This window comes from Stylophora pistillata, chromosome 2, assembly GCF_964205215.1.
Source record: "Stylophora pistillata chromosome 2, jaStyPist1.2, whole genome shotgun sequence".
In the NCBI taxonomy this organism is placed as follows: domain Eukaryota; kingdom Metazoa; phylum Cnidaria; class Anthozoa; order Scleractinia; family Pocilloporidae; genus Stylophora; species Stylophora pistillata.
The window spans coordinates 57,167,411-57,189,349 of record NC_142520.1 but is presented as its reverse complement, the minus strand read 5'-3'; the positions used below and the strand labels follow the sequence as shown (position 1 = coordinate 57,189,349).

Here is a 21,939-nt window from a genome sequence, read left to right as displayed (position 1 = left end):
CAGTAATTCCACATGCCAGATTACCTGCAGGAAACTAGATAACTGTCAAAATAACTCTATATATCATCTTAAAGTTTACAACCTATAGAATTTGACAAGTTACCTGTTTTTTTTATTTTCCGGAAATGAAGAGATAATAATTGAGCACAAAGAGAAAACTACTGATTTTTCTTCAGTTGATTTGTACGCGCTTACGTTTTTTCGCTTCGGCAAACAGTCTTTGGGAAGTCAATCAGCAAATATTGTGCTAAGGCACTGTGTGGTAGATTGATGATTGACGTCTTATTTCTAAAAAAGTTTCGGCCACACGATTTTTTACTTCAACTTTTGATCTTACTCTGGGCCAATTTTCAAAAACGATCGGTTCAATGCTATGAACCCGAATTAGAAAAAAATGTCTTGCCAACTTGTTCGAAAATCAAAGCAGAGTAAAGCACTTCCAAAGTTTGCTTGCTGATTTGTTTACTTTGATCCGAGCTGGATGTTTTCCAAAATTCTCGCTAGAAGTAATGTTTTTATCCACTGAAATGGTGAATTTCGATAGATTACACTTATTTACTTAGAATTATGGGAAAAAACCATTTTGGAAAGATTATTAGCTCTGTATGTTTGCTAGCTTATTTTACTACATGGATCTATGGACAGATCGAGCCGACCAATCTAAAGGACTCTAGAATTTTCAGCCAACAAAAGACGCAAAACTGGCCAATTAGTTGTTAGGAATAACACCTATTACAAGCGACTAACAAGTTAAACAACTCCTCTCTACTCTGATGATGAATCCCGCCCGTGTTTCGGATCCCTTTAGGACTACTCTCAGTCGTAGGATCAAACTACACGATCAGAGTTAAAATGCTTACAATTTCGCGGTGGAGAGCGGTAATTTATTTGGAACGGACTGTAGCTGTCTGTCTTCGCAGTCAATGCGTGTAACCATATCCATAAACCTATAGGTAGTTGTACATTGGCAAGTATCCGGACAGCCTTAAAAAAAGGAAAAATGATAATCCCATTGTCATGTTTCATAATGCATTTTATAAAACATTAGTTGAAAGGGCGTGCCCTATCAGAGTGCAGAGCACGGAGCTGAGCTAAAGCTGTCGCACCATTTGCCAATTTGTACTGTGTATGGAATCTTTTTCGTTAATTTAAAGTCGGCACTGGCGAGCAGGCAAATAGCAAAAGAAGAACCAAAGAAAGATTTGTAAACATACCAAGTGCCATGATTTACATCACTTTAACGTGTGCAGAGAAGAAAATCCTCAAAAAGAACTTGAAGATGGACAGTCCGAGTTTTGAAGGTTTTCACACTCAGATTGTAAACTTACTAATTGCGGTAACAACAATCAAAGGCGGCTCACACACCTATAGTTTATATAATTTTGTGTTCAAAAAACAAAGCAGAACAAAGCAGAACAAAGCAGAAATGATGAAACTTGAAAATATATCCAAACTGGCATAACTGTTAAAATTCATGCAAATCATGACGGTGTCTGCCAGAGCGACTGCGACCATGCTGGGGTCCCTCGCGGCTGGCTCATCAGGGCGACCTCAGGACATCACAATGAAGCAAGCCTCAGAAATTACGTCAGCCCTCTCCCCTTCCCCCCCCCCCCCCCCGAGTGAACCGAACTAAGAGCTTGCTCTGATTTCCTTTCCGATAGGTTGAGTGGAAGTGCCACATCAGTCACAACAGCCGAGTTTTAGAGCTGCTATCTCGAGGATCTTCTTGTTCCTGTGAATTCGGCTGTCGCTTATTTATAAAACACACGCCTTGAACAATTTGATTTCCAAATTGGCGTTTTAATGAGCCACAATTCGGTTAGATTTTACTGAACATTTCACTTTCAGATTCCGTATTAAGACAGAAAGCTTCTAGCAAAAGGTTGAATTTTACCTGCCGCACTATTTCAGCTTTTTTAACCATTGCAGATTGCCAACTTTGATGGTTTGACTTCTTTGACTCTTTTAGTCTTGTTCAAAAATTCACAGCCCGAGTTCAGAGAGGATAATATCGCTGAGTCCATGATCGAAATGTTAGAACATGTACAGCAACTTGACAATGAGGAAATGCCTAATGCTCGCGATGTGGGAGACTGGCTTAATCTGGAAAACGAGCTCCCGACTTCAACGCAAATGTCTGATGAAGAGATTTCAGCCACCGTTGTCGGAGATTCGACGGAAAGTAAAAGTGTATGTAGCGATGAGGATGATGAGGGCGAGGACGAGAAGCTAGTATCGACTAAAGAGGCAGCGCAGTGTTTCAAAAAATGCTTGTCGTGGATGGAATCACAGAACGATAACGACCCTGTGCAGTGAATGCACCTGAGGCGAATGATGGACTTCGCGATGCGATCAAGCTACAAGTCTTTGAAGCAAACAAATATGCTCGAACATTTTAGACATTTGTAAATACCTGACCTGAAAGTTTTTATTTGTAAATACATACAGGCTGTGCAGATTTTACGATTAAAATGATGTTTTCTTTGCTGTATACCATTTGTTTACATATCTATCTCATTAGTATTCATATTTTCGAGTCCGGATAATCGAGGTTCGACTGTACTTGAACCATTCCAAAAAGTATTATGATTGGCTTATTGCGTCCTGCTTTATGAGAGTTCTGAACATGCTGACGATAATGTTGTTGGCTTTGGAAACTAAAGTTTGTTTTCAAAATTGTAATGTGTGGGGATTCTTTAATGCGTAACGGATTCTTTAATATAAAACAAATATAGAGGCCTTGACTGTGCTCTGTTCTGTTGTAAAGCACTTACTAAGCGGCTGGAGCACGGAAGAAGTGGGGAGAAACACTGGACTACGCCTCGTGTTTCTCCCTTCTTCTTCTTTCATGCTCTAGCTGCTTCCTTCGTGCTTTACAACAGAACAGAGCAAAGTCGAGGCTTCTCCATGTGTTAATTAGTAAATGTGGTTGGAAGTAGAGCTTATGAATGCGTGGGTCTAAGCGTAAGTTCCTTCTTGTAGATGTTATAGACTTGGGTATAATCAAGAAGACTCATACAGATAGCTTTAGTTGCCAAATAATTTACTCTCGAGTCATTGAAAGTTATAAATAAGAAATTGAAAGCGTGAGTTAATGTCAAAATGTTAAAAACTCACGTTCCATGACAAGATGGATTTCTTTCTTGTCAAAACCATCGTGTCTGTTCACTTCACAGCTGTAATTGTCATTGTTTTCTTCAATAATGTTCAGCTGAAACATCACACTTGTACAGTTCTGTACCACAATGCCATTCTTTTTCCAAACAATAAATGGTGCCGGTGCACCTTGTGCTGGGCACCATACAGGCGAGGAATGGTTGAAAAGAACGTACTGAGTCTTGAGCACGTTATCCAAGTTTGGCTCGACTAAGAGAGACAAAAAATTAATACAGAAAAATTCCAAAAGGACTTGAAATAGGTTAAGTATAGTATCTCTTCTTCATCTCATTTAGCTTGTCTTTTGTAAAATACATCACATTCTTAGGTAATTTCATTAAGACAATACTTGCCGGTTATATTAGCCGTTTTGTTGCTTGTAGATTTACTCATCTTGTATTCACCAGTTAGCCAGAAAAGGGAAACGTTATACGACGAATTTAACAACAAGTTCTCTCCACTGGATCTCACAATACTAGAAAAGTTCCTTCCACAAAATCTCCCAAGAAGATTGGCAGACTTGTTGTGTCCATCACGAACCTCGTAGTACATGTCATCAATGCATGGTGTTGGATGTAAAGTCTCTAAGGTGAAAGTGAGTTCCACATACTGTCCTTTTGGAGCTTGCAAAAGTTGGCTCGATGGAAACCTTGGGACAACGCTCTTGAGGCTTACTTCCGACATCAGCGCAACTGTTTGTAAAATTAATAGAAAAAGAGAGGAAAAAGAAGGAAAGTTCCTCGCCCAGGTCTTGAAATATGTCAATTCTATCAAAGCTATATAAAGGTAGCATCTCGAATGGGAGTTTGAGCTCAGATAAGTTTAAAGGAACTCACGATATTACGTTTTGATTCAAAGTTATACACGTAAGACACCGTGGAGATTGGTAATGTCTATCAAAACAAGTGAGGTAAAGATAAGGAAATGACATCACACAGGGGAGAAATAACAATAGCTTTGATATAAAGCAAAAGCTGAACGACCAAGGAGACTGTATCGCCAATATCGAACATTGCAAACAACAACAAGTAAAAGGACTTGTTTCTTCTATGAACGATAAATGAGGCTTGATTTTTTTGTGATCGTTTATTCAGTACAATTAAGTTGAAAATTTGGCGAAGAAAAGCATTAATGTCTTTGTTTTGTTGATCAAGGCTCTCCATAAATTGAATTTTGTAATATATGTCACGTGCAGGGTTTGGAGCTCACGTGTAAAGGTCGCCCCCTCTCGGGGATCGCAGAGGAACGAAGATAGGACTCGAGAGGGAAGCGGAAGTCAACTCCGTTGCTTCTTTGGTTTTTTTTTATTATTATTATTTATTTACCTGGTAACAACTAATCAATTTTCAAAATACAGTGAAAACGTTCTCTGGCCAAAAGTTTTGGAAAACATAAGCTTTCGGCTGTCGGTCTACAGCCTTCCACGGATAAAACATGAAATATAAATTTCCGAATTACCCTTGGCCTCATTTTCAAAAGGAGTCCTAGTGCTCATCCTTTCATATGATAATAAGTTTTCATTCACATGCAAATTAAAGGGACACGGTCACGGTCTGCGCATGCTCGTGTAGCCGATCGAAACTTGAAAAAGTCATCCTGACTTTTTCAAGTTGCATTCAGAAATTCAAAATAGCGTCTAGCGGAGAATCCGGGCATGGCGGTAAATGCATTAACTAAGGGCGGAAACGAAAGGTTGAAGACAGAGGGGAATAGAAGAAAGCATGGCTGAGGAACCATAAGGGTATTTCTGTGGAAGAAAAAACATTTAAGTTGTGGCTGCAGGCAAAATTTGATGCAGGTTATTAGTCTTTCAGTGAGAGGGGCAGATGTTTATTCTACTACACATTATAATTGGAGTACAGGTAAGCCTCAGGCGAACTCTACGGCTTTCATAAATATAGGCAGACATATTAAAATACGATGTATTTTAATATGTCTCATCCTGGCTACGCCTCAATTTTCAATCGTAATCAATTTTCGTATCCCCCTCAGGGCTTCACCGCCAGTTGTCTCTTCCTCGAGTGTGTCACTCGCCTAATCACGAGCTGAGTGTATCCTACGCAGGCCGGGATATTTAAGCGACATGTGCGGTATTCTCGCTAGACCAAAAACCTTACTGAGGTCTGTAAAAAAATAATGGTTTTCACTCCTCTCGAATCGGCTTAAATTAGATATTTAGTCTCTTAACTTGATACTCTATTAAAAAAGAAAGACAACAGTGCTTACAGAAAGCAATGATGAAACCCCAGAAGGTCCTTCCGGACACCATCTTCTTGTTTTCAGCTGATGAGCTGAGGGAAAGTTTTAAGAGTAAATGTCAGTAAAAATCAAAGAAATCGCGGACACAGCTCAAAATTCAATTTCGCTCATACTTTGTCCATTGGTAGGCTCTAGTCCCATACATATGACAGCAATGTCCGTTTGTTAAAATTCTCGCTTGTATAGGAGAAATCTACTTGAAACGGTTTACGATATTTTCTTGAACAAAACCTTTGAACTTGTCATAATTCGTGGCGCTGTCGAGTCAGTTCATCGTAAGTTTTAAATTAGTTTCACACTAGTCCCATTCGTCTGATGCTTCAGCAATTGATTGGCAGCACAACTAACTCATAACCTTTCCTTAAAACTAAAATATGATTTTTTTTTTCAAGTGCACCTACAACTGCTCTGAAATAGATTCGTTGGTACTTCAAACAAACGTGCCAAAAATGCCCGCAGCACGCAATGAAATCGACCAGGAAATCTTCTGAGCCATGTTCAAGGATAGCTTCAACTTTCTACCGTTTCATTTCCCTGAGATCTTTTGTATCTGTACAACAAGACATTCCTGAAGTAAGCCAATCTTCAGTATCCGCCATTTTGAAGTAATTAACACTTCACATGGCAGTTAAAAGTTTCCAATGTGAAGTTCCTCTAAATTATTAAGCGAAGCAAAATGAATGGAATATGTTAAATATGCACCAGAGCAAAATGTAGAGGTACACGTAACAGAAATGGGTCGAGAAACGTTTACAACATCTGCTGTGACTCACTTCTTCATCCCATCTTTAAGTGTTTGGCTCGTCATGACATGTTAGTTTGTTTCGTGCTAAATTCTGCTTTCTGCTTTTCACAAGCGACCTTTGCTAATTAAGTCGGCTTCATGTTGGTGACGTTTCCTATCATAACACTTCTCGGTGTTGCGCTGGTAGACATGAAAAGATCTGATACATTGCAACAATCGAGGACAGTTCAACGCGGTTCGATCACTTGACTGATCTGTCACGCAATTGAATAACAAGCATCATCGAAGCGGTGACAGCACTCTTATTAATAACAACAAACATATGAAACATATGAGTGAACTGCGGTTATGAGACGTATATAAGAACGATCCTTCGCAGTAAAGCACTATTTGAGCAATAGTGGAAATCAGACCTGAAAAAAATTTCAGGCCTGTACGGGATTCGAATCCCGTACAGGCCTGAAATTTTTTTCAGGTCTGATTTCCACTATTGCTCAAATAGTGCTTTACTGCGAAGGATCGTTCTTATATACGTCTCATAACCGCAGTTCACTCATATGTTTCATATGTTTGTTGTTGTTCGATTTATCATCTACGGGTTTATATCGAATTAATTTGATGGCCTGCTCCCAGTTGGCTTGTTAGCTCAATTGGTAGAGCGCTGCACTAGTATCGCAGAGGTCAGTGGTTCGAATCCCGTACAGGCCTGAAATTTTTTTTCAGGTCTGATTTCCACTATTGCTCAAATAGTGCTTTACTGCGAAGGATCGTTCTTATATACGACTCTTATTAATGTTGGGAGAAGTAATTTTAAAAAGACCCACATATTAATTGCGTGCAAAGAATGAACCCAACTTTTTTTTTAACATAGTGACATTCTTAAGTAAAGATTTGCTTTTTGCTTGACCTGCTCAGGTAGGCTACCTATCTCTCGGGAAGGAACAAGAATATCACGTTAATGAGCAACGTATTGCCAATTAATCATAGACGTGGACACGTAGTTGGGATTTTTGGCAGTTTGAATTTGAACAAAAATAAATCGCCATAAATCAACTTCCTTTCCATCTAAACCCATTTATTTTCTTACTTTTACGGTGTACCATAAAAGCCCACACTTAAACGTCAATTTCACCGTGTCTTTTCCATTTTCGAACATTCTTGGAGGCGTGGCTCCTGATCTGACATTAGTGAGGTCACGTTAGGTTAGAAACTGTAAATAAATTATAGCTCTTGTAGGGAGAATTAATTGCTTGATACTATTAGCGTTTGAATAATATTCAACTGCTTGATATACTTAAACTAATAACGTTTGAATAGCTTATATAAACCAGCCAAATTCGTTTTGATTCTATGACCTGGAACACGAGAATCGTGTTCCAGGTCATAAATCTCAACTAATGACGTACTGGTCAAGAATAAAAGACCGTTGTCATGGAAAGGCACGTGGACTTATCCCTTGTTCTGTTCAGACTACTAAAATGTTTTGTTCCGACTACTAAAATATTTTGTTCAGACTACTAAAATAACTTCAAGCGAAAAGCACGTTTTTTTTATATACCATAATAGTAACGCAACAAAAAATGTCCTCAGTAGGGTGGTCCCGTCTTAAGTCCAGTCTCACTGGGGGGCGTGAGATCCTCCCACTGCGGGTCCGGGCCCGAAGATCCCTACTGAGCGTGAAAACAGAAGTTTCTGATTGGCTGATGTATTTATCATGTATGTGTCATCTCAAATTTCTAAATCATCTGATGTACACTAGTAGTGCTGAATTCATTTACAATTCGTAACCGGCTTTAGTTTTTAAGAGCACAAATGGAAGCACTAAATCGGTCGCAAAACAATAGCACGGAAGGCGAAGAAGTGATTGATAAAATTACAATAACAGTAAATGCTGGAACATCCCTTAGTGCTCCAGAAAGTGCTTCGATAGCACGAAAGCGAAAAGTTCCGATCAACAAAGGGAAGAACAAGCAAAGAGGAAGCGTCAAAACCACCAATGTGAGTACACGGGATCGTCTCAAAGAGTACCTAAGCTAACGCTTTGCCGTGGTAAAAGAAAAGCTTAGATGTGACGCCTGTGGCGAAGTTTTCAGTGATAAGAAAGGTTCTATTGAAAGACACACGAAAATCAAAGAAACATGAGAAGGGCCTGGCTGATATTGAGAGAAATAAATCAGAACAGCAATCCATCAAAGAATGCTTGCAAAAGAGGGCAAAAATTGATATATTTACGAAAAGCGTAGAGGTAACTGTTTTAGCACTTTTTGAGCTCTATTTTGAGGTTTTGAGCACTTTTTGAGCACTTTTTAGCCAATTTTGCCAGCACTTTTTTAAGGATTTTACGAGCGCAATCGGGAAAGGCCTAATCGTATTTTTCACGGATGACGATGATTTTCCGTCTTCTCGCCGTGAAATACACTTCATCCGTGTTCCAACTTCCCATCTACAAGATCCGAACACGGGTGAAAGTAGACACGGCCGGGTACAAAACTCTGTCCAAACCGTTCAACCATCCCGCGTGGGGGTAATGGCCCCTTTGGGGCACAAAATTCTATCAAAACAAACAGAAATGTGAATAAATAGACTCTTCTCATCAAACATCATGGCTTGCACTGGTTTCCAGTTCTTTCCAGTACCTAAAGTTTCAACACTGTTTGAATAAGTTTCAATACTGCTGTTCTTTTATCACTTGATATTAACGTAGATTATGGCGTAAAAGATATTCACTCCTTGGTGGTCGTTTACTGACAGTAAATTACCGTGCAATACGGTAACCTGAAAACACCCTCAGTGTAAGATAGATTAGATTCTCACGGAGACTTTTTCATCAACAAAATTAAAGCTACTCTTCATCAGAAAATAAGGAAGAGATATTATGGAAGTATTATTTAGCAGATCACCTTAATTTTGTTTTTGTTTTTGTTTTTGTTTTTTTTGACACGCGCGCAAATATCTTTTTCAGAACCTCGCTTATTTATTCCTTTGGAATTTCAATTAGATTGCCCTTGCCATGGCAAGAACATGGCCATCATTTGTTCTACAGTTTCTGGGAATTTTTGTAACACTACTGACGCTTGAACAAGCAAAGCGTGGTACTACGAAAACATCAGAGAGTACTCCTTGCTAAAATAAGCTCAATTTCCGTGTCACATCCAATAATCTTCAACTGTTTTTTTATGGCAAGTAATATTCCTGTTGCAAGATACGAGGGGGAGTCCCTGACAAGATTGATTTTTCCATCTTGGATCAGGTCCACATTTTCCCGACCATCAATGAAAACGTACAAGCCATGCTTGAGAAAGGTTTATTGTTTTAATGACGCAATGTCATTGAGACATTTTCTGAAAAGTTCGCAGAGAAAATTGAAATTGACAGCTAAAGAATTCACACTTCACAGTGTCACGCAAGCAGACGAAAAGAACTGTCACTGGAGTAGGATACGTACGATTACGTTCAGATAAACCTTGCAGACATTACTAAATGAATAAAACTTGGACATATCCTGCTTTTTAAAATATTAATAAGGTTTTAATCAGCGAACCTCCTCATGCCAGTGATAATGATCTTTGGACAAACGTAAGTAAGTAAGTAAGTAAGTTTATTTATTCACGTTCAACACAAAAGAGCTTACGAAAAAGCTCGTAAGGACGTGCACGTGCTTAATACTAAAAAACATGTTATAGCATGTAATAAAAAGAATGAAAATCGTAATCTTCACAATTTATGATTTTTGACCCATCCCTTCCAACCCAAAAATGCGTAGTAAGAAATCTCCAACTACTATAACTAGTATGATGCATAATTCATCATTAATTAACCGTCCCTTCTAACCCGATTTATACACAAAATATGTAATACTGAAGAAATCCCCAACTACTATAGCTGTTATAATGTTCAATTAAATATCTTTAGCTCTGTCATCAAACATGCGTACCGACAGTCTGCCGACGGATACATTATAGACACAGGTTGTTTAACACGCTACATAGTTTAAATTATTTATTATTTGATCAGTGTTTGTCATGGAAAAGCCGGAGTTTTCGTAGATTGTACATTCTGAAAAGTAAAACTAATAACTTAAATTCCCAGAAAGTAGATTTGCAACCGAAAGCGAATGTATCAACAAAACGCAACTTTTTGGTACAGTAGTCACCAAATATCTTGTGTAAACAAAATGACAACAAGCAAAAGTCTGCTTGAGTCAACCACCAATTTAATTAATTTTCTCGATAAGAAACAGTAACCAAGTCTTATCTTCAGTGAACTTATCATGTTTTAACTTCAAATGTACTTTTCGACATGCGATCAATTGTTTCTTGATGGTCAAGTTAGTTGAAACTTCAATATGGCGACTGCAGCAAAGCTCGAAAATAAGCAAACTTCAAACAAGGGTTACTGCAAAACCAAAAATTATCCCAAAAAATTGAAAGTATATCTGAGAACGTCTCTCCTTAAACTGTATCTGCAATATGGTTATTGGGTTCTTCTTTGCGTACCAACAAGCGTTTTGGCAGTTGTTTTAGAGTACCGTAGAGCTATTGAAAAACAGCCGTAGGGTGTCATCGAGAAGAAAATTCATAAAATATTTATAAAGAGAACATATCTGCTTTTCATTTCATCAATGAATTGTTCAAGGCCCTAACTATAATGTTAGTGCAAGGTAAAATTCACAGATAATTTTCGACTTACGCTGGCAAGCCATGAAAGGTCAGAATTTCGCTATTTCGAATATCGAAATTTGGCTCGATCCGCACTCGACCGTTTTTATTCAATTACTCTCGAAAAAGTAAAGATTAGAAAAAACTAACCCTGTTTTGGTTACTTTGGTACAAGGGTCTATCAGTACAGAAAGTATGAGCGAAATCGATTTTTGGCTCTGTCCGCGATTTTGATGATCATATCTGATTTTTACTGACAGTGCCTCTTAAATGTTGAGTCAGCTTTTAAAGAATTTGATTGAGTAACATTAAACGATGGATTATGCATTTTTTCCGCCAGGTTAAGTGCCTTGTATGTTACCGGAATCTCATTATAGACCACAGATGCCGTAGCTGTTTCCTTCACATAGCAGTTAAAGACGACAAAGCGCAGCTATATCAAATTAAAACGAAGAACATTTTCTTTTTTTATAGCACTGCTTTGCTTTACTAAAGTTTTAAAGGCAAGTTCCTGTGTCATATTTCACTAGATTTGACGATAAGAACAATCTATATAACCATAATACCATGAAATTGTCCTTATGCCGTAAAAGAAGAGTTGTAAAGGAATTATTGTAGAAATGACTTCTCTCCTACCTTTACAATTACATGTTCTCCAATGATGTAATTTCTCCTGAGGTTCTTTTATTCTCCCTTGTATATGTACTTCTGCCTGTGTGTGCGCCACAAAGAACGTTTCGCGGCAAACAATTTACTGAATATAAAAACCTGAAAATGTTGTCATTTTTATCATCATTCCAGTTTTAAAAAGTGGTGTAGGAAAAAAATCAATGATCACTTTTAAACTATCTTTTCTTCCCTTTTGTAACGATAAGTGCCACATATGACGCCAGACCTGGGTAACGCTGAATTTATTTACAGCCCTTAAATGAAGACTGCATATGTAGTAATTCATATTTGCCTTGAATATTTGAATATTTGAATACCGAGTATTCACAAATACCAGTTTTTCTTTTAGAATTGAAAGACTGCCTTTCCCTCATTTCATTCATTGACGCTAAATTTTATCTTATATTGTATCGACATTTCAAACATCAAAAAGAAATAAATACCTAAAATGTATTTTCGCTGCTCCGGACCTTCACTTCAATTTACGGATCGAACGGTCTTTAAACAGCAACCAATTCATATACAGAAAGTTCGCCTGCATACAGCTGTTCCAGATCATTAACTTAAAATGAATATTGTTATGAAGAGGCTTTCCACTCATTTCAAGTCACTATGGATGACATTCTCCAACATCTGTCCATAAAATATCAGCAATTATACCTTCAACCAATTTTGCACTTTGATAAATATCATCGACGTGAGTCACCAACACATAATCAACTTTAAAAAAAAAAGAAAAAAAAATTACTCTTATGTCTTACAAAATGTAACGAGCTGCAAGCGCTCGAATAAGTCAACCCCTCTCTTTGAAGAGGGCGAGTTTTAGAAAGTGGTTTGACAGGAGATCACAGAATGTGCCCCAAGGCTACAATGGTGGTGAAACCAGAATTTCGCAACCCCCCCTCCCCCCTCCCCTCCCCGCTCCGATATGAATTATCAGAGGGGAGGAATTATCATAGCTCAACGAGAGTCAATATTCGGTTAACCATTCTTCAGGTGTGTGTCTCTCAACTTCATTAAATACGGTGAACAGTATAGATTTTTGCTATTGGATAAGTTTTCATTGAGGCTCGATTTCCGCCGCTCTCTCGAGTCCGGTCTCTTCGGGGAGGAGCGCGGGCTGCGGTTCCCGAACAGCGGCTGGTAGTCGAGTCTATCTTCTTTCCCTATCTGTAATGTCTTGTTCATATCAAAGATACAAATATAATATGCCAAGTAGTGTAATTTTTGTCAAATATGTAGTGAATAAATTCATGTGTTCATCAGCGCACAAGACTTTAGGTGAACCGAGTTCATCAAATGCAGAATATGGAATCCAAAATATTTTGGCTCAGATACGATCCCAATACAAAGCTCAGACAAAGCGAGGCAAAATAACGACTTGAAGGTGTTTAAGAGCGAAATTTTCAAGTAATAACACACACAACAACAAGTAATAACACACACAACTAAATAGAAAACGTATTGGTTTTCCGCGATCAGGCGGGCTAGGTTATAATTAGTTTAGTCTTTAATAAAACAAAACGCTGTCAACTCAGTCAATGTATACTGACACCTATAAGAAGGACGTTTTCAGTAATTACCTCTACACTTATTAGTGTTCTTTTGATACTGGTTAAAAAAACTTCATCGTTTTATCATCTTGCTGCGTGTTTTATTTGGCCAAAATTGTTCTAAACCCGACATCGGTAACTTGAATAATAATAATAATAATAATAATAATAATAATTATAATAATAATAATAAAAATAATAATAATAATAATAATAAAGTCTTTATTCCAACATAAGATAAAAGTACATATCTTGTGTTACAATGAATTCGGAAAAACTGCAACAGAAATCTACATACATATTATGAATTAAAAAGTGTCATTAAAATAAATGGAGCTTAAATATCAACCTATCTACAAAGGTGCTCATAAAGCGCTGTGTATTAATTTCCGGTCGTGCGCAGTCTTTTTTCCTAAGATTGTGTACATATGTCTTCTGGACAGGAATAATGTCTTTCAGGGGGTGGCAATCCGTTGATTTTAGTTTCTTCAAAATGTTTCGGTCTTGTTTGTTTCAAAGGTTCTTGATAAAAACTGGAAATGAGATTAAACGGCGTTTATGACATCGGTCTAAAAATTTTGTACAACCGTAAGATCGGACTCAGATGCCCCATAGACTGAAAGTGCATAGCTAAAATTAGGCAAAACAATGGATATAAAAAGATGATCAATCTCTGCCTGAGAGTAATGTTCATTTCTCAATATTCGTAGCACGTGTAAACACTTGTTTGCTTTGACAAGCTTAGTTCTTACGTGCTCATCAAATTTTCCGTCACTCTGTAAAGTTACTCCTAGTAAAACGAAGCTATTACATTGGGGAATATTATCAATTGGAGCGTATAGTACATTATGATTTTTCTTTCTAACAACCAGCTCTTTACATTTGAACTGTACATAAGAACTGTTCTACTAAGTCGGCAGACGGGTCACTATTCCTAGTGATAGGCGAAAGAATAGTGGAATCATCGCATATTTAAAAAGTATAGGGCAACCATTAAAAAAAATCTCCAAATCATTAAAAAATATATTAAAAAGATACGGTCCGCTTACACTACCTTGTGTGGTTCCTCTATTGACAGATTTCCACTGTCCTAAAAAATTACAACTAACAACACGTTGTTGTCTTGCATAGAGGAAACTATGATACCAATTGATAATGTACGGATTTAGAGGTAGCTGTTTCAGTTTGGCAGACAAAATAGCATGGTTCACAAAATCGAAAGCCTTACTGAAGTCCATGGTAAAAATTCGCACTGCGCTACAGTCACTACTATCTAAATACTAGTATGTCTGGTGCCGGATAGCGAGCAAGGTATTTGTGCAACTACCCGCCTGTCTATATGCAAATTGGGTGTGGCTCAGGTTGTTTTCAATGACTGAGTGTGCTTGTGTACGATACACGACCTTCTCGAACAACCGCGCAATAACGGGAGTAACATTAATACCACCGTAGTCTGAGTCCTATATAGGCATGTTCACTTTGGGGAGAGGATTAACATTTGCCCTCTTCCAGGAGTCTGGCCATGTATGAGTAGACAGCGACAGATTCCAAACGTGAGTGACGATTGGTGTGAGTAGCTCAGCACAGTCTTTCCAGATCCAGTACGGGAGGTCGTCTGGTCCCTTGCCGTTTTCTTTACATGAACTAAGGTATTCCAAACACACCGCTCAGATACTTTCGGGGGCTTCACTGTCCGGGATATCCGTATCAATAGGTCTAACGTAAGTGTCATCATAGCACAGGTTGGCGAAGTAGTCGTTCAGACGAACTAGAGAGTTCTTGTCCAAATTTATCAACGATGACCTGCGACTGCGATAGGGCGTCCACGCCCTTCCACCACTCACCGCTACCAATGGCAGCCAGTTTTCTTCTGTTCCCGGTTATCAGCTCAGAAATGCGCTTATTAAATAAACACAGACGTTCCTTGTTGTTTAAAGATATACGGGACTTAGTCCTCAGCATACACTTGACAAATAGGGACATCTAAACTGGGTCACGCGATGACATGCGTACAGATTTTTGCGGCATAAACTTATTCAGCACTGCACGAATCTTTTCCTCAAGCACCTCGACTGCCTTGCTTATGTCCACCGCGTTGAGGACGTCACTCCAGTCCAGTGTAGGGAGTGCCATATAAAATGACTGTTTCCGATGTTCCCTAGAGACCCGCACAAGAACTTTGCGGCGCACAGGTTCAAGTTTTAATCCCGCCGGTAAAACAAAGCCTTCATGGTCTGTCTTAATAAGCATATGTATGGGATATGCTTGACCAAACACATCCCCTCGGTTGGTCATACAGTTATCCAAGCACGTGTTACCCCGCGTGGGATAATCAACCATAAAATCCCAGCCAGACAAAGCCTTAAATTCTTGCATGTCCAACCGATTTACATCGCCACCACAGACAATAGCCGCCTCTGGGTGTTTGTTCAAAACAAGGTCCACAAAAGATATTACATAATATTACGCAAATTAGCATAATGTGATCGGACGGCAACAGCACTGTTAAAGCAATAACCTCATAAATTGGACCGATAGACACCTAAGACTTTAAGACTGTCTCTCACATAGACCGCAACACCCCTTTTTTTCCTTTTGTCCAAGTCTGCCCAACCTCTGTCCCGCCTGAACACATTGTAATTTGGGATATTCACCACGGCGTCCGGCATATTAGTGGAAAGATGAGTTTCACTGACAATACACACATCAATATCCTGAGATCTCAGGTCAGCCTCAAGCGCCACAGGTGCTCGTACACGACTTTTTGTTTTCGACAAACCACAAATGTTCGTAAACAGACATTTTGGGACAGCGAAACCCTTTGATTTAGAGGTGGATGTTTTGTCAGTTGTGTTGACGAGCGGAATGTTAATTGAGTTACTCCGATCCACTTTCCGACCTTCAGCCTTGACGAAACGGCGGCCTTGCATCACCGGGAATTTCTTGGTTGAAGTGAATCGTGAAATTCGACCACCATGTTGCCTTCGGTACTTCGGAATGCCGAGTGACTTGCACTGAGATAGAGCGGCCGGAGATGGCTTGAAAGCTTTGTTTCGGAGAGACAAGAGTTCGGAGCATTTCAAAGACGCTGGCTTAGTTCGCGCATAGTTAGTAGAGGGGACTGGTTAGGAAACGCGGCAAACTTCAAAGAGCCGGCCTATTATCTGTTCCCTGAGCTTCGCTTGAACGTCACGTGACCAATGACCCTGCACAGAACCAAAACAACATGGAGGACATGAACGACTTATTTTTCTTCGGCGAAGATTTTGATGCCATATTGAAAACTTTGGAAAACGAGGAAGAATTACAAGTCCCTTCTACTAACTATGGTTCGCGTTAACATCGGGTAGTTCTTATTAACTCCTCCGAAACTCCTGTCTGTCTCTGGACCCGGTTGTGACTCGACCTCTATATCTATAGTGATACCTAGCGTGATATATTTCTCCGGTACTGCAAGCAAGGTTAGACCATGGACGCCCCACAACACCACCAGCCGGCGAACTCTAAACTTGGGAGTAGTGGACTTGGATAAAATATATATGTTTGAGAAGCCAAGGACTTTCAGCTCCCCTAGAGGGATAATTGTAGGAGTCTTGGGCAGCTTTCAAAACAAAAAGAACACCAAAAATGGTAACTAGGCGAAGAGCTCCAATAAACGTGGCAGCCATGTTGGCGCCTTTACAAAGTCATAATTTGAGTCCAAATATATCATATTCAGTCATATCTATTTAAATAAATTCAATTACATCAGGAATATATGTTAAGCCTCGTTTTTAGCCAGATTTTGTTGATAACAATAAATGAAATTTAGATTTAGATCGCAATGTGTTATGTAAATTAAACTTCAAATCCTATAAAACCTCCTAGCTTTTCACTCTTTAGAAAGCTGGATCTCCCTCAACTTCCGTTACGTTATTTCCCTCACCAAGAGACGTTTAGTGAGCTAACCAAGAAAAGTTAGCTCACTAATTTTTTTTTTTCATCATTCATCGTTTTATCATTATTTTTTTAGGATTGTTACAAAAAATAGACGTCAAGGGAAAAAATTTAAGATCGTTTAGTACGTTTGGGGAGGCGGGGGGGAGGAGGTGGGGTGGCGTTGCTGGCATCGTATGGTCGAGGTGGCATTGACAACTTAAGTGAATTTTTCATAAAAATTGTGATCAGGGTTTGACAGGCCAGCCATGTTATTTATTCTTTTCCTTAAGCCTGCACGGTTTGAACGAATGCAGGGAACAATTTCGATAGGCAAGAAAAGAGCTTTTGATTTACAATCCAGATCCACCTACATCATAAATGATATTTTTCTCCCTTTCGCTTTTTATCTCGTTGGGTAAAACACGAAAAAACACTTCATGTATCATTGATATTGATTTTTAATAGCTTCAACTGATTTTGGTTTTTGCTATTCCTCAGTAACTATACTACTAACTACGACCTGCTCTTAAATGCAAACTAACTTAAACAGACATATGTTAATCTTAACTCCTAAATAAGACAGAAAAGTCATCTAGACGTAAAGACAATGGGTAATGTGAATAATCTTATTGCAAAGTAGTTAGGTTACTTCGCTGTATCAGCTGCACCGCTACTTTCTTTCTATTTTCCAACCTTGCCAATTGAAATATCCTACCTAAAATTTTTGGCTGCATTATTATTAGTAATTGATTAAATAAATCACAAGATCAATAATATCATTTGGAGTAAATAAACGGAGGCTATACATGTTCTTCATAATCAGTTCCCAGCGGTTTTAACCACGTAGAAGATACACTTAGTGGGTGGTTTATTTTCTTTCCCGTAATGCTATGGTCTGCCCCCTATACATGGCTTAAATAAGGATTCTCCAGGGTAGCCCTGACTCATGCTAGAGGTCTGCTCAAGATCATCGTATTTACCCGTCAGAGATATAAAGTATTGCGAGGCTTGCTAAGATTTACTAGCAGATGTGAATACCATTTCGACTGTTCTTTCTAATTAATATTTCTATCCTCTATTATCATTTTCTGGCAAACAAAGGACATATCTCTTGGTTTTAAACATGGAGAACAACCGATTGAATCAGTAGGCCAGTGGTGTCCAACAAGATCACATTTTTATGAAATGATAAGCCTTGAAAAAAAGTTTCCCGTGATCTCACCAGGAAAAGTAAGAAGCTATCCTTGCTTTATTGTGTTCGACCAAAATATTATTAGTAAAATTCTTCTTTCTGCATTTCACCATTCGTTGATAATCCAACATACTGCTCTTTGTTGTTCAATGGTGTACTACAACGAGAAATATCTTGTTAGATGTCAGGGATACATCTATTCCTAAAATTTTAGTCCTGATATTCAGATAACCTTACCTAGCAATTTCAGTGAGTTATACGGCGAGCAGGTTACTAGAATTAACAGTTCTATGAGCTAGACGTATTATCCTGGCTCGTGATATCGAAGTCTCGTGACTATTGTAATCACAATGAAACATAAGTAGGAATAGATCTAAAAAGTTTAGGATTTGGCTTTTGTTAGCTTTATATCCTTTCATCGACCAATGATTACAATAAAGTATCATATTCCAGTTCATCTTCTTCAATATCATCTTCTTCTCCTTCGTGATCTTCTTCTAAAAGATGTTGAAAGGGAAAAAAATTAGAAGAGACCACAATAACACTACCAGAATGAATCGTTCATATTTAACTTTATGTTATTGTTCAACTAAGAGAAATAGAGGAGTTATGAAGAACCTTGTTCCTGAGGTGGCATTGCCAAAGCCTGAATTTCCATCATCTCAGCTCCTTGCTGAACACAGAAAACTAAATGAAAAATAAACACAGAAAAATAAATGAGTGAATAAGCCTCTTGATGTAAGAACAAAGCACGACAGAAACGATTTTTGAAACTGTAAGACAATTGTTTGAATGTATTCAATGATCTTGATATTGATATAAACATTGTAAATAAAAAAATTATATTAATAATTGTAATAATTATGATGAGATCAACGTTTGTGAATATATGAAATTCATACATGTGGGGTGCGGTAGTGGCCTGAATTTTTTCAGGCCTTATTTTCACTACTGCTTAAGTAGTGTTTGTTATTGCGGCGAAGATCGCTCTCATACTGATATAGTGAGATCATTACGTACTTTCCTGGTGAAATCGTTCTTCAATTCCAACTTGATAATCGCCATGCTGCTCTTGGTTGACTTGTTCGTCTTGATCAATGGACAGAAAACAAGAGCGAAATAGTTAAATCATGTACTGAGAAGACAGACGATTTCGAGACCAGTGATGTACATAATGGTAATTAGATGCAAAAGTAGTTGTAGCGAACGACAACTTAAAAAAATTATGTCAAAATGCTCTTGAAGTTCTATCTTGATGAGCTTTGGTACAATTCTCCGCCAAAGTTCTTTGTGTTGTTTTTTTTTTTCCAAAAAATTTAAAAAAAAACAGTCAGGCGTTTAAGTCAAGAGACCTTCAATTGACGTCTACTTCGTTTGGTTAAACACGTTGGTTAAAGGTTAAACACCTTGTTGTGGCTGTTGCAATCCAAGAACCTGCATTTCTACGGCCTCTCCTTGTTGTTCATCTGAGGAAACAAAGATAAAGGAGGAAGACAGGCAAAAAGTTATTGAAACGAACGAAAACTTAAAAAAGATATTTCGAAATGCTACTGAGGTTCTGTCCTGATGAACCTTGATGCATTTCCCTACCGAAAAAAGACGGGTGTTTTTAGCCAAGAGACCTTTGATTAATATCTACTTCGTTTGGGACACTAATCGAACAAACTAAAGGTTAAACACCTTTTTGTGGTTGGGAAACAAAGATAAAAAGCGAATTGGAGGACAACATCATGAAAATAAAAATGTACATGGAAATGTTACTTGAGGAAGATGCAGTGGCATAAAGAACTCAGTAAAATGCTGTTACCTTCTTGTGGCCCGTTGTCCTCAATCCCTTGTGGATCTTGTTGTTGTCCTTATAAAATAAGGCATGTGTAAATCAATAGATTAATACTGTTGCAAAATGATATCTATTTAAAAAATGGCGCTAGCCTCAGAAAGAAAGCTTCGCTAATAAGAGAAAAGTTCACGATTTTATTCTATAAACTTATGTAATACAAAGAATGGAAAAAGAAGCATTACCACCATCTTGCATTTCACTGCAGTGAAAAGTGCTGCGTAAGAAGCTTCTCAGCTTTGATACTTTGCCTTCCAGATACTCTTGTACCTGGAGAGGAAAAAAAACTAGCCTATAACGACATTCATCGACTGACCATTTCCCCTTACCAACTGTTAGAAGGTGAAAAGTACCTAAACATGAAAAGTAACCGTCTAGCCCAGGAAACCCATATACAGCGTATTAAAGAGCCCGGTGTATTACCCACTAAACCACCGGGTTCCCCCTCAAATTATTTAGATGTCAAAGATGATAAAGAAATGTTATTCTTTACCTTTAGTGCTGCTAACGTGTACAGAAGCGGGTTTATCGCTGAATTGATGGGCAGGGGAAACACAGTGTGTTTTAGAATCCGTGCAGCGTGTTGACCGCTAAACCACCGGGCCTTCCCTGTTTTAGAGTTCAAACATGATAAAAATAAAGTTACCCTATACCTTTGGTGTTGCTAACGTGTACAGTATCGGGTTTATCGCTGAATTGATGGGCAAAGCAAAGACGGCAATCCACACAGCCAGATCTCCTGGGGTTTTGTACATCTTTTCCAAGACCGACCTCAGACCAAACACGATGATTGGCATCCAGCAGAGACAATCAGTAAAGATGATAAAGGACACTCTTTTGGCCAGACCTGTCTCCCTCCTTGTGTTGGCCGATTGGTTTTTGACCTGCACTCTGCTTATGAATATGGCGAGGTATGCAGCTGTAATGAATAAGAAGAGGAAGAAATTGAGGCCAACAAAAACAGATACAGAGTACTCCCAGCCTGCCGTTTTTTCAGGAGAGAGCTGCAAGGGAAGGCAAACAACGCTTTTTCCGTAGTAGTTGTGATAAGTTTCTAAATCCTCGAAGTATCTCAGGCCAAACATTGGAAAGAATGCCAGGAGGAAGCCGAGGAGCCATATGATGGCACAAAGGATGTGAGTCATCTTACGAGAAAGTGTTCCACCTCTGAACGGGAACACAATGTTCTTGAGTCGGTCTGCAGATATCAAAGCCATCAGCATCAGAGAGACCTCACTGGATAGCAAAGAAGTAGCCCCAGTTATCTGGCAAGCCAAGCCAGACCGCCACTGAAAGTCATATAAGTAATACTCTCCTCTCCACGACAAATCTTTGACACCAAGTGTGATTAAGTAAGCTCCCATCAAACCATCGGAGACTGCCAAGTGCAATAACATGATTGACTGCACCGTGTTTGTATCCTTAAAGATTAAACGCCATGTAATGACAAACACAGACCCAGCCAGGGAAAGAGAGCCGATTGCCCAGATGCTCTTCCTCGGGGTTGGGCTCTTGATCATGCTCTCACAATTAGCGAAGTCATCGTTGTATATGAAAGCACAGTCAGCGTCCTCCTTGCGGATATGACAGCACATCAGATTCGAGTCAAAACTCCTGCAGTCGTAAAACACATGTCATTGTAATAATTATAAGCTTATAGCCTAAAGCAACAATGTATGTCGCAAGGCTGGGTATAATTAGAGTGCGAGACGGGCCTATCAAAATTTATTTCCTGGAATAAACAGTTAAAAGAGTTGAGAAAGTCGACCAAAGTTATATAAGGTTGAGGAAAGAAAGGACAAAATCATTTGTCCAGAGCGCTCTGTTTACAATCACTTAAATTAAAGTACCCCAGACGCTGCCTACTCATAACAATTAGCTTTTCTCATAGACTGTAAATTGAAGTTTTAATCATATGAAAACCCTACACTCGCAGTATATCCTTCAGC

The 21,939-nt window shown here is 38.7% G+C and overlaps 1 protein-coding gene and 1 long non-coding RNA gene across 2 annotated transcripts; both read right to left on the bottom strand.

The window, feature by feature from the left end:
* Window positions 1-3,648: 3,648 nt before the first annotated feature.
* On the bottom strand, window positions 3,649-11,570 carry LOC148740587 (uncharacterized). The gene is made up of 3 exons (XR_015996405.1): window positions 11,458-11,570; window positions 5,386-5,450; window positions 3,649-3,851 (listed from the first exon to the last, which is right to left on the bottom strand). It is a non-coding gene; the product is annotated as an uncharacterized LOC148740587 (long non-coding RNA).
* A 5,858-nt stretch (window positions 11,571-17,428) lies between these two features.
* Window positions 17,429-21,589, bottom strand: LOC148740586 (G protein-coupled receptor GRL101-like). The gene is made up of 7 exons (XM_088750127.1): window positions 20,644-21,589; window positions 20,176-20,260; window positions 19,961-20,008; window positions 19,560-19,619; window positions 19,174-19,242; window positions 18,772-18,840; window positions 17,429-18,650 (listed from the first exon to the last, which is right to left on the bottom strand). Exons 1-7 carry the CDS (start codon window positions 21,583-21,585, stop codon window positions 18,583-18,585), a joined length of 1,341 nt encoding a protein of 446 aa, XP_088606253.1. The 5' UTR covers window positions 21,586-21,589; the 3' UTR covers window positions 17,429-18,582.
* Between the last annotated feature and the right edge of the window lie 350 nt (window positions 21,590-21,939).

Coding starts and splice junctions, on each gene's coding strand:
- LOC148740586 (XM_088750127.1), bottom strand. CDS start 21,585: ATGTGCTGTCATATCCGCAAGGAGGACGCTGACTGTGCTTTCATATAC. Junction 20,009..20,175: donor CAGTGAAATGCAAGATGGTG/GTAATGCTTCTT, acceptor TTATTTTATAAG/GACAACAACAAGATCCACAA. Junction 18,841..19,173: donor AGAACGATTTCACCAGGAAA/GTACGTAATGAT, acceptor TTTTTCATTTAG/TTTTCTGTGTTCAGCAAGGA.